Genomic DNA, 12,290 nt, shown 5'->3' on the forward strand with positions numbered 1-12,290 from the left:
AGAAAGAAACAGCGACTTTTAAAAGTTCATTTTTCAAATTTCAAAGTTGGAAATTATTCAATTTGAAAAAGTAAGAGGAAAAAGATGTTTTAAATGAGTAGAATGTTAGGGACATGTGGGATAATTTTATATGAGCAAACATAAGGGCAATTTGAGTCTCAGAAGAAGAGAAAAGAGAGAGAATGGGAAAGAAAAAGAATTTGAAGGAATAATGACTGAACAGTCTCCAAATATTGCCAAGCATATAAACAGACAGATTCAAGAAATTCAGCAAACCTAAAACAGGATAAATTTGATGAAAAGAACGCCTAGGCACATATTATAGTGAAACTGCTGAGGCAAAGATAAAATTAAAGAAAAATGACAAATTACATTTAGGAGAACAAGTTGAATTACAGTAGACTATTCCTTAGAAACTGTGGAGGCCAGAAAACAATGGAATAATTCATTTAAAGTACTAAAAAGAAAAAAAGCCAACACAGACTACTACATCCTGTGAACATGAACTTCAAGAATGAAGATGAAATAAAATTATTTTCAGATAATAGAAAACAACAGGAATGTGTCACTAATGGAGCCGTGTTATAAGGGATACTAAAGAAATTTCTTTAGAGCTTTCATTAAGGTAGTTTCAAAAATATTATTTTGTTATTTTATATTTTATTAATTTTTAGATTAATACATCTAAATATTTATTGGAAGGAAAATGATATAGTGAAATCAGACTTTTAAGAAAGAATAAAATGATAAATATCTGGGAAAATATAGAAGACCATTTTTCTTCATTTATTTAAATTGTGCATTTGACTATTTGAAACAAAAATTACAACACCATCTCATGGGGCTTATATGTAGAGAGGTGTAATACATGTGACAATGATAACATAAAGACCAGTTAATGTTAGTAAATGGACCTATGCTGTTGCAGGATTTTTACACGTTACACAAAGTTGTACAATAGACAGAAAATTAAAGATGTATGTTGTAATCCCCAAACAACCACTAAAAAGATTAACCATAATAGCTAAAAATTGTTGAAGTTTACCCATTTATCAAAAGATAAATTTAAATTGACCATTTAGCAGTGGATAAATTAAAATTAATTTAAAAAATAAATAATGCAAAAAATATCTCAAGGAGAAAAGTTTTTGCGAAGGGAAAAAAACAAAGATGATAATCAGAAAACAAATAATAAGATGCTAGACCCAAATGCACTAAATTAATAATTACATTAAATGTTAAAGGACTAAACATTCTACTTAAAAGGAAAAGCTTATTAGAATTGATAAAAAGGCAAGCCTTAACTGCAGTTGTACAAGAGATACACTTTAAATATAAATACACTAAAAGATTCAAAGTAAAAGTATGTAAGATGTACCAAACAGTAGGAATAAGTAGAATGCAGTGGTGATATTAATATTAGCTAAAATGAACTGCAAGAAAAAGGATGTTGTGAAAGAGAAAGGAGATTTTCCGATAATAAGAGTGTCATCAGAAAGATACAACAATCATAAATAAGTATTAGGTAACTGTAGACTTCCAAAATTTAAAATGTAAAAATTGATAGGAGAAAAAGGAGAAATATATATTTTCACAATCATAGGAGGTTTTAACATTCTTGCCTTAGCAGTTGATAGAAAAACTGGGCAAAAATATCAGTAAGAACCTAAGAGGATTTGAACAACATCAACCACTTTGCCTTAATTAATATTTATAGAACACCATGCAACAACTGAAATATACATATTCTTTTCAAGTACACATGCTGGGACATTTTAAAATAAGTTTTAATAATTTTAAAATATCATAAGCTTTAAGAGTATGTTCTTTGACCTTAATGGATTTAAATTAGAGACCAATAAGAATATCTAGGAAAATCTCGTACATTTGAAAATTAACACTCTTCTAAATAATTTGTGGATCAAAAAGTAATCAGAGGAAACTAGGAAACATTTCAAATTTATCAAGAATGAAAATGCAATATATTAAAAATGTGTGCAATACTATTAAAACAGCGCCTAGAGGAAATTTACAGCTATAAATGTCCATAGCAGGAAAGAAGAAAGTTCCAAACCCAATGATTTCAGGAAGCTAGAACAAAACAGTAATGTAAATTCAAAGTAGATAGAAGTAATTAGTAGTGATAAAAGGAAAAATCAATAAAATAGAAAAAATAAACAGAAAAAAATTAACAGAGCTAAAGCTGTTCTTTGAAAAGAGCAACATGATTGACAACTTTCTACCTAGACTGGTCAATAAAAAGGAGAGAACACAAAGTACCAATATTAGATCCTACAGATATGAAATACATGAGAAAATGTTACAAACAACTTTATCTCAATAAATTTGACAACTTTGATGAAGTGGATAAATTCCTTGCAAAATACAACTTACCAAAATTCACACAAGATGAAACAAAGTCTGAACAATCCTATGTCTGTTAAAAAAAATTGACTTTGTCATCAAAAATATTCCCACAAACAAATATCCATCCTTGGATAGTTTAACTGGTGAATTCTATCAAATATGCAAAGAACAGATAATAACAATCTTATGCAAGTTTATTTAGAGAAGGAAGAAATACTATGCAAAATACCCTGGCAAAAAAATTCATAAAAGGAATATTAAAGACTAATGTATTTTATGAACATAGTTATAATAATTTTCAGTAAAATATTAACTAATTGAATATAACAATATACTAAAAAGATAATATATCCTGTGTTATAGTTAATTTTATGTGTCAGCTCACCTGGGCCTCAGTGTGCACAGATATTTGGTCAAGCATTATTCTGTTGTTTCTGTGAGGGCATTTTTGGATGAGATTAACATATAAGAGGGTAGACTGAGTAAAGCAGATTGCCCTTCCTAACATGAGTGGACCTCATTCAACCAGTTGAAGGCCTAACTAGAACTAAAAGGCTGACCCCCTCCCAAGTAAGAGAATTCTTTCTGCCTGTCTTTGAACAAGAACAGTGGCTCTTCCTGGTTCTTGAGCTGTCAGCCTTCAAGTTGGAAGTACAATTCTGGGTGTCCTGGATCTCCAGCTTGCTGATATCCTGCAAATCTTGGGACTTGTCAGCCTGCATGATTATATGAGTCACTTCCTTATAATAAATCTCTTTCTTTATATGTATATATCTTATTGGTTTCTCTGGAGAATCCTAACTCATATATTGGGCTTATCCAAGGAATGCAAGATTAATTCTGCATTCAAAAATTAATTAAAAGAATTCACCATATTTAAAAACAGAAAATCATACAGTCATCTTAATAGATACATAACAAGCATTTGTTGACAAAATTCAACACTCATTCATGATAAAAACTCTCAGCAAGCCAGAAACAGAAGGGAGCTTCCTCAACTGGATAAAGGGCATATGTGAAAAACCTATAACTAACATCAAGCTTGATGGTGAAATATTGAATGTTTTTTCCCTGAGACTGGGAGCAAGACAAAGATTCTTGATCTTACATTCATCAACATTGTTAAGATGTTAATAACAAATGACATGATTGTCTAAGTAGAAAATCCTAAGGATCTGTAAAGGAGCTACTGGAACTGATAATGAATTTTGCAAGGTCATAGAATACAAGGTTAGTGTAAAAAACATTATACATATACATATATTCATATATACATCTATCTATCTATCTATATATATATAGAGAGAGAGAGAGAGACTAGCAGCAAACCATTGGAAAATAAAATAATTTTTTATAACAGCACAAAACATATAAAATAGTAGTAACTTTCAAAAACAAGTGCAGCTCATGTTCACTAAAGATTACATAGCATTGCTGATTACAGAGGACCTAAATACATTGGGAGATATACTGTCATCCTGTAGTGGAACACTCGGTATTGTAAAGGTGTCAAATTTTCCAAAATTTATTTATTGTTTCAATACAATTCCAATCAAAATTCCAGCAGAGGCCGGGCGCGGTGGCTCAAGCCTGTAATCCCAGCGCTTTGGGAGGCCGAGACGGGCGGATCACGAGGTCAGAAGATCGAGACCATCCTGGCTAACATGGTGAAACCCCGTCTCTACTAAAAAATACAAAAAACTAGCCGGGTGAGGTGGCGGGCGCCTGTAGTCCCAGCTACTCGGGAGGCTGAGGCAGGAGAATGGCGTAAACCCGGGAGGCGGAGCTTGCAGTGAGCTGAGATCCGGCCACTGCACTCCAGCCCGGGTGACAGAGCAAGACTCCGTCTCAAAAAAAAAAAAAAAAAAAAATTCCAGCAGAATTATGTTGGAAATTGCAACAATTATTATAAACTTTATATAGAAATGCAAAATGATACTTTTTAAATGAAGAACAAGGTTAGAGAACTCATATTTCTTGATTCAAAGCATGCTTAAGTTACAGTATTCAAGGCAGCATTTCTTTGGTGAAAGATGGACGTATCTATGGGACAGAATTCAGAGTTTTGAAATTGACTCATCAATTGATTTATGACAAAGGTGCCAAATTAATTCAATGGGGAAAAGAAAATATTTTCAACACATGGTTTTGGAACAATGGGAAAAAAGTAACTTCGACCCTTATCACATACCATATTCAAAAAATAGCTCAAAATTGGTTGTAAACCTAAACGTAAAAGCTAAAATGGCAAGAATTCCAGAAGTCCTTGGAAGTAGATGGAGGTTTCTCAGATAGGACAGAAAAAGCATGAAGCATTTTTTAAATGATAAATTGAACTTCATAACAATTAAAACCTTTTGCTCTTTGAAGACACCGTTAAAAAAAAAAAAAAGCAAGCCAAGAAATTGGAGAAATTATTCACAACACTTATGTTTTACATATGTTTTGAATCCAAAATGTGTAAGGTACTTTCATAATTCAATAATAAGAAAACGATTCAATTTTTTAATGCGAAAGGTTTGAAACAGACATTTCCCTAAAAATTGTATACAAATGGGGACCTCGGGGTTAAGGGGTGGGGCTGACGTCAAGAGCCAAGATGGCGGCGGTGGTCGTACTCTCCTTGAGGGGCCGGTTACCGGCCACAACCCTTGGCGCAGCCTGCCTGCAGGCCTCCCGAGGAGCCCAGACAGCTGCAGCCGCAGCTCCCCATATCAAGAAATTTGCCATCTATCGATGGGACCCAGACAAGGCTGGAGACAAACCTCATACGCAGACTTACGAAGTTGACCTTAATAAATGTGGCCCCATGGTATTGGATGCTTTAATCAAGATTAAGAATGAAATTAACTCTACTTTGACCTTCCGAAGATCATGCAGAGAAGGCATCTGTGGCTCTTGTGCAGTGAACATCAATGGAGGCAACACTCTAGCTTGCACCCGAAGGATTGACACCAACCTCAATAAGGTCTCAAAAATCTACCCTCTTCCGCAAATGTATGTGATAAAGGACCTTGTTCCCGATTTGAGCAACTTCTATGCTCAGTACAAATCCATTGAGCCTTATTTGAAGAAGAAGGATGAATCTCAGGAAGGCAAGCAGCAGTATCTGCAGTCCATAGAAGAGCGTGAGAAACTGGACGGGCTCTACGAGTGCATTCTCTGTGCCTGCTGTAGCACCAGCTGCCCCAGCTACTGGTGGAACGGAGACGAATATCTGAGGCCTGCAGTTCTTATGCAGGCCTATCGCTGGATGATTGACTCCAGAGACGACTTCACAGAGGAGCGCCTGGCCAAGCTGCAGGACCCGTTCTCTCTATACCGCTGCCACACCATCATGAACTGCACAAGGACCTGTCCTAAGGGTCTGAATCCAGGGAAAGCTATTGTGGAAATCAAGAAAATGATAGCAACCTATAAGGAGAAGAAAGCTTCAGTTTAACTGTTTCCATGCTAAACATGACTTAAAACCAGCTCAGAGCTGAATATAATTTATATCTAATTTGAGTTCCTTTAAAGATCTTGGTTTTCCATGAATACAGCATGTATAATAAAAATTTTAAGAAACAAATGTTATTCTACTTTATTAACAAAAAAAATTGTATACAAATGGAATATAAGTACATGAAAATGTGCCTGACATAATTAGTCATTCAAAGAAATGTAGATTAAAACCACAATGAGATACCACTACATATCCATCAGAAGAATGGCTGAAATTAAAGACTGATTAGAGTAGGTAAAGAAAAACTGAAAGTGTTAGACACTAGTGGTCAAATGTGAAGTGATACAACCACTTTGAAAAATATTTGGCAGTTTCTTTTCTTCTTTTTTTTTTTTTTTTTCTCTCTGAGTCTCGCTCTGTCACCCAGGCTAGAGTGCAGTGGCATGATCTCACCTCATTGCAACTTCCGCCTCCTAGGTTCAAACAATTCTCCTGTCTCGGCCTTCTGATTAGCTGGGACTACAGGCACACGCCACAACACCCAGCTAATTTTTGTATTTTTAGTAGAGATGGGGTTTCACCATATTGGTCAGGCTGGTCTCGAACTCCTGACCTCAAGTAATCCACCCACCTCAGCCTCCCAGAGTGTTGGAATTACAGGCGTGAGCCACCATGCCAGGCTGGCAGTTTCTTATAAACACTCAGCTATCTTATAAACCAGTCATTCTGCTTCTAGGTATTCACCCCAGATAATATGAAAACGTATGTGTCTACACGAAGATTTATGTATGAATACCCATAGTAGCTTTATTCACAATAGTCCCAAACTAGAATCTGATAGCTCGAATGTCTGCTAGCTGGTAAATGGATTACAAATTGTGGTATGCTGATATGATAGAATACCACTCTGCAGTAAGAGAAAATGAACTATTGATGAACCACTATATAGATGAATTGTAAATCATTATGCTGAGTAAAGAAAGAGAACATTTTGTATTTTATATATGTGTGTATGTGTCTATGTATATACATAGAAACGTGTGTATATATCTAGTATCTATGTTAATATATAATGTGTATGTCTGTATATAATATATGTATTATCCATTATATTTTAAAATATTTTGTGTATATATGTATGTATATGTACATATATACACACATATTTAATATATGGTACATATGTGTATATATGCATGTCTACATGTATATATATAATAAATATGTGTATGTATGTATTAAATATGTGTGTATATAATATGTAAGTATTGAAATATATGTTAAATATTTGAAATATATTATATATTATATTATATACTAAACATATATGTGTATACTTTACATACATATGTATAAAACTAGAAAATTCAAACTGTTTTAGATAGACATGAGCCAGATCAAACTTTGCCTGGGACTAGATTTGAGGGTGATGGAAATATTTGGTATCATGATTACAGTGGTATTTTCAAAAACTTATTCAACTGTTAAACTCCTTACATTCTGCAATTTATGTAAATTTTCAGCAGTTTATTCTATGTAAATTATACCTCAATAAAGTTGTTAGAGACAGTAAAAGGATCAGTGATTGGCAGGGGTGAGGGAAAAGAGAGAGGGGTGAATCGAAGGAGCACAGGGGATTTTAGGGTGCTGAATCTGTTCTGTAAGGATACTGTGATGGTGGATACATGGCATTATGCATTTGTCAAAACTGGTAGAAGTGTGCAACTTGCCCGGTGAACCTTAAGGTAGACTAAGGACTATAGTTAACATAATCAATATTGGTTCACTAGTTGTAACAAATGTACCACATTAACACAAGACTTTAACAATAAGGAAACTGTGCAGGAAGAGAGGTAATATGGGAACTAGCTATACTATAAGCTCAATTTTTCTGTCAACCTAAAACTCTATTAAAAAAATCAAGCTATTTTTAAAAAGATGGACTACCTGTATCCAATGTGAAATATGGATTATCAATTTACTTCCTAGGATTATTTTTAAGTTAATTCTTTCTTAAAACTCTGAATTCATTTGGAGAAAAGAGCATTTTAACACAATTTTCAGTTTCATTGAATTTTTTCCTGTGAGTTAATTTTCCAAATGGTATGTGTATTCCATGTATCATATTCCTCATAAATGATTTCCTTAATCCTTAGCTTTCATTTATTCCAAATAAAAAGCTCACCTTAAAGACCCAAATTAGATGAGAAATGTCAGAAATAGTTAACTGATTTTGATTACCAGTGACAAAAACAAAAAAAACGGATTTTTGTTTTCCATTTTTGACTTCCATCCTTTTCCCTCCATGGTTGTCTCTAAAAGGGAGTTTCGAACCTTGGTAATTGAAATGGTGATGGCCACGGATATGTCTTGTCACTTCCAACAAATCAAAGCAATGAAGACTGCTCTGCAGCAGCCAGAAGCGTAAGTGTGCTTGCGGCTTGTGCTTGTGTTTGTATAGGTGTTTAAATGGGTCCTTGTCCATGTGGCTATCCCTTTAAACAGCATCTCCTTTAACACAACTGTATAGAGTGTTCTCATGCAATGGTGATGTTTGAAGGAGAAAGCATAAAAGTTGTACCTATCACAATGAGGTATGTTCTCATCAGGGTTGAAAAAATAATAGAGGCAGTATCAGTTGTCCCCAATGAGAATTTAAAATAATTCCCTGTGGGAAATTAAATGATCAGAGATCCCCAGTGCAGAGGCAACACATAAAAGTCAGTGACTCTTGGATTCTTGCTGTCTTTTTGAAGGATGCAGTCATTCCAGAAATGGATTTGAGTCCAGAGAGTCCAATTCCGTAAATATGAAAGCCAAGTTAATGAGTATCCCAGTTGTAGGATGAAATGATGTCTCTTCCTCAATTTAGCTGAAGTGGGGTTTGAGATGGAAGAACGACAGAGATTAAAAACTTAATAATTTTTTAAAAACTCAATTTGAGGTTCTGAAGAGTGTGGTCATCATGTGTTTGGGTGCTTTTGGTTTACAGCATTGAAAAGCCAAAAGCCTTATCCCTTATGCTGCATACGGCAGATATTAGCCATCCAGCAAAAGCGTGGGACCTCCATCATCGCTGGACAATGTCACTCCTGGAGGAGTTCTTCAGACAGGTACCTTGTTGCTCTCTCTCCATCAGGGCTGTCATCATTGGATATTTGATGAATTTTATATCTCAGCAATGCTAGGGTAAGGACTATTGAGATTACAGTAATTTTGGAGAGGGGAGGGGGACTCCACAGATTATTTTGCTTCTTGGTCATGTGATGTTTGAGTCTCACCTAAATACTGATTTTTAGGACATTATGGTATTTCTATCCTATGCATTTCTGTTTGGGGAAAAAAAGTGTTTCCTTGTGGCAGTCTTTTGTCAAAATGTCATTTGAGGGGTTCTTTTACTTTTTTTTCTAGTAGCTCAACAAAATGACAGTTACTTTGGCATCACCCTGTAGGATTAAGATGTTAATCTTGAACTCATGTCTCTATTATAATTGATTGAATTGTTTCTTTCTAGTGGACAAGTCCGTGATGCAAAATTCTAAACCAAATGTGGCAATTTGGAGTCAGGAAATCACTAGAAACTACTATTCCAATTATATTTAAACTTCACTACATCCTAAGTTCCAGAGTTGTGTTGTCTATAAGAATAGGCAGGATTGGTCTGGTGCGGTGGCTCATGCCTGTAATCCCAGCACTTTGGGAGGCCGAGGCAGGCGGATCATGAGGTCAGGAGATTGAGACCATCCTGGCCAAGATGGTGAAACCCCATCTCTACTAAAAATACAAAAGTTAGCCGGGCGTGGTGGTGGGTGCCTGTAATCCCAGCTACCTGGGAGGCTGAGGCAGGAGAATCGCTTGAACCTGGGAGGCGGAGGTTGCAGAGAGCCTAGATCGCATCACTGCACTCCAGCCTGGTGACAGAGTGAGACTCTGTCTCAAAAAAAGAATAGGCAGGATCTTTAATTATTATAAATTGTTTAAAAACAAATTTTAAAACTGCATAGAACTAGAGAAACAGAAAGGGAAATAAATTCTTGGCACCAAGGCTAAAATGTTTCCAATTCAGGCACGTGCGCTAACCTTATCTCTAGAGGTGCTGCCATTCAAACATCTGCCTCCAGACATGCGGGCCTGAGATTGAAGGCATGATACATAGATTTGGGGACCTAAATTACAATTAATTCAAGTTAATATAGTTAATTCAGTTCTTGCTAATTCAAGAAAGAGGTTCAACAGCATAGATTCAGAGACTTCTGATTCCATAAAACACTACTTAATAACACGAGTCACAACTTCATCCTGCAAACTGACAAGAGATGGGCTCTTTTGCTATTTATTTAGATTTCTGAAAGACAATTGCTCTTGTGATAATTCTTACTCTTATATTTCGAGTTTGAATGGAGAAATTGTAGAAGGCACCTGTGTGTGTGTGTGTGTGTTTTCCTTCTGAAGCTGTACATACTGTCTAGTAATGAAGTGGGGCTAGAGTTAACAGCACATTAAACAAATGCCAGAAGACCCTTTATTGGAGTTTATTTCAACTGATTTATGGCTTGAGTCTAATCAAATTGCTTCTCTAATTCCCTATGGTCTTATCTATGATTTATGTTGGGTGAGTGGGGGGAGGGAGGGATTTAGGATAAGGTTGGACCAGATGTTTTCTTAAGACCCTTTCATTAGAAAATGCAAGGCATTTCCTTCACTCTGTCTATGGTGCACATGCACACATGCACACACACATGCCACAGCATCCTCGAGCTGTTATATGTGTATGTCAACAGGTACCCTATTTAGTTTATGGTTAATTATCTTTGCAGAGTCATTGCTCAGCCTCCCAGAGTAGTTCTCAAAGGAGACTCAATGGTATGGGAGGAACTAGAACTATACAGGTGACTCTGGAAAATCGTCCTTCACCAAGGGCTTCTTTTGAGCTATTTTTCCAAAGGCTGTTTCTCTAATAGTAGTAGGAGGATGTTCTCCAAATCTCCACTCCCCCTATCATGCTTTCTTTGATAATACTTTTGCAATATCACCCTGTATTAGTCTGTTCTCCTGCTGCTAATAAAGACATACTCAAGACTCAGTAATTTATAAAGGAAAGAGGTTTAATTGACACACAGTTCCACATGGCTGGGGAGGTCTCACAATCATGGCAGAAGAGTAAAGGGATGTCTTACACAGTGGCCAGCAAAGAGAGAGAATGAGATCCAAGCGAAAGGGATTTTTCCGTTATAAAACCATCAGCTCTCATGAGACTTATTCACTACCACAAGAATGGTATAGGGAAAACCGCCCCCAGGATTCAGTTCTCTCTCACCGGGTTCGTTTCACAACATGTGGGAATTATGGGAGCTACAATTTAAGATGAGATTTGGGTGGGGATACAGCCAAACCATATCATTCCACCCTGGCCCCTCCCAAATCTCATATTCTCACCTTTCAAAATCAATCATGCCTTCTCAACAGTACCCCAAAGTCTTAACTCATTTCCATATTAACTCAAAAGTCCACAGTTCAAAATCTCATCTGAGACAAGACAAGTCCCTTCTGCCTATGAGTCTGTAAAATCAAAAGCAAGTTAGTTATTTCCTAGATACAATGTGGGTACAGGTATTGGGTAAATACAGCGATTTCAAATGGGAGGAATTGGCCAAATAAAGGGGTTACAGGGCCCATGCAAGTCAAAAATCCAGCATGGCAGTCAAATCTTAAAGCTCCAAAATGATCTCATTTGACTCTATGTCTCACATCCAGGTCATGCTGATGTAAGAGGTGGGTTCCCATGGTCTTGGGCAACTCTGCCTCTGTGGCTTTGCAGGGTACGGCCTCCATCCTGACTGCTTTCATGGGCTGGCAATGAGTGTCTGCTGCTTTTCCAGGCACATGGTGCAAGCTGTCAGTGGATCTACCATGCTGGGGTCTGGAGGACGGTGGCCTTCTTCTCACAGCTCCACTAGGCAGTGCTCCAGTAGGGACTCTGTGTGGGGGTTTCAACTCCACGTTTTGCTTCCACACTACCCTAGCAGAGGTTGTCCATGAGGGCCCTGCCCCAGCAGCAAATTTCTGCCTGGACATCCAGGTGGTTTCATACATCCTCTGAAATCTAGGCGGAGGTTCCCAAACCTCAATTCTTGACTTCTGTGTGCCCACAGACTCAACACTCTGCAGAAATCTCCTAGGCTTAGGGCTTGCACCTTCTGAAGCCACGGCCTTAGCTGTACCTAGCCCCTTTTAACCATGACTAGCATGTCTGGGATGCAGGGCACCAAGTCCCTAGGCTGCACACAGCCATTTTTTTCCTCCTAGGCCTGTTGGTCTGTGATGCGATGGGCTTCCAGGAAGGTTTCTGACATGCCCTGGAGACATTTTCCCCATTGTCTTGTCTCCTTGTTACTTCTGCAAATTTGTGCAGCAGGCTTGAATTTCTTCTCAGAAAATGGGTTTTTCTTTTCGATTGCATCATCAGGCTGCAAATTTT

General features: G+C 36.8%; 1 protein-coding gene and 1 pseudogene across 8 annotated transcripts in view; both read left to right on the forward strand.

Annotated features, from left to right (window-relative positions):
* The window catches only part of PDE1C (phosphodiesterase 1C), a 569,208-nt gene that overhangs the window by 463,864 nt on the left and 93,054 nt on the right, over window positions 1-12,290 (forward strand). For all 7 annotated transcript variants that reach the window (XM_010353320.2, XM_030933172.1, XM_010353326.2 and 4 more), the window contains 2 exons: window positions 8,135-8,236; window positions 8,805-8,925. In XM_010353320.2, the coding sequence (XP_010351622.1) occupies window positions 8,135-8,236; window positions 8,805-8,925 (223 nt within the window). The remainder of the gene's footprint in view (window positions 1-8,134; window positions 8,237-8,804; window positions 8,926-12,290) is intronic.
* LOC104654214 lies at window positions 4,930-5,966 on the forward strand (annotated as a pseudogene). Its single transcript, XR_746799.2, has one exon. The product of XR_746799.2 is annotated as a succinate dehydrogenase [ubiquinone] iron-sulfur subunit, mitochondrial pseudogene (transcript).

Source organism: Rhinopithecus roxellana, chromosome 6 (genome assembly GCF_007565055.1).
Source record: "Rhinopithecus roxellana isolate Shanxi Qingling chromosome 6, ASM756505v1, whole genome shotgun sequence".
Classification (NCBI taxonomy): domain Eukaryota; kingdom Metazoa; phylum Chordata; class Mammalia; order Primates; family Cercopithecidae; genus Rhinopithecus; species Rhinopithecus roxellana.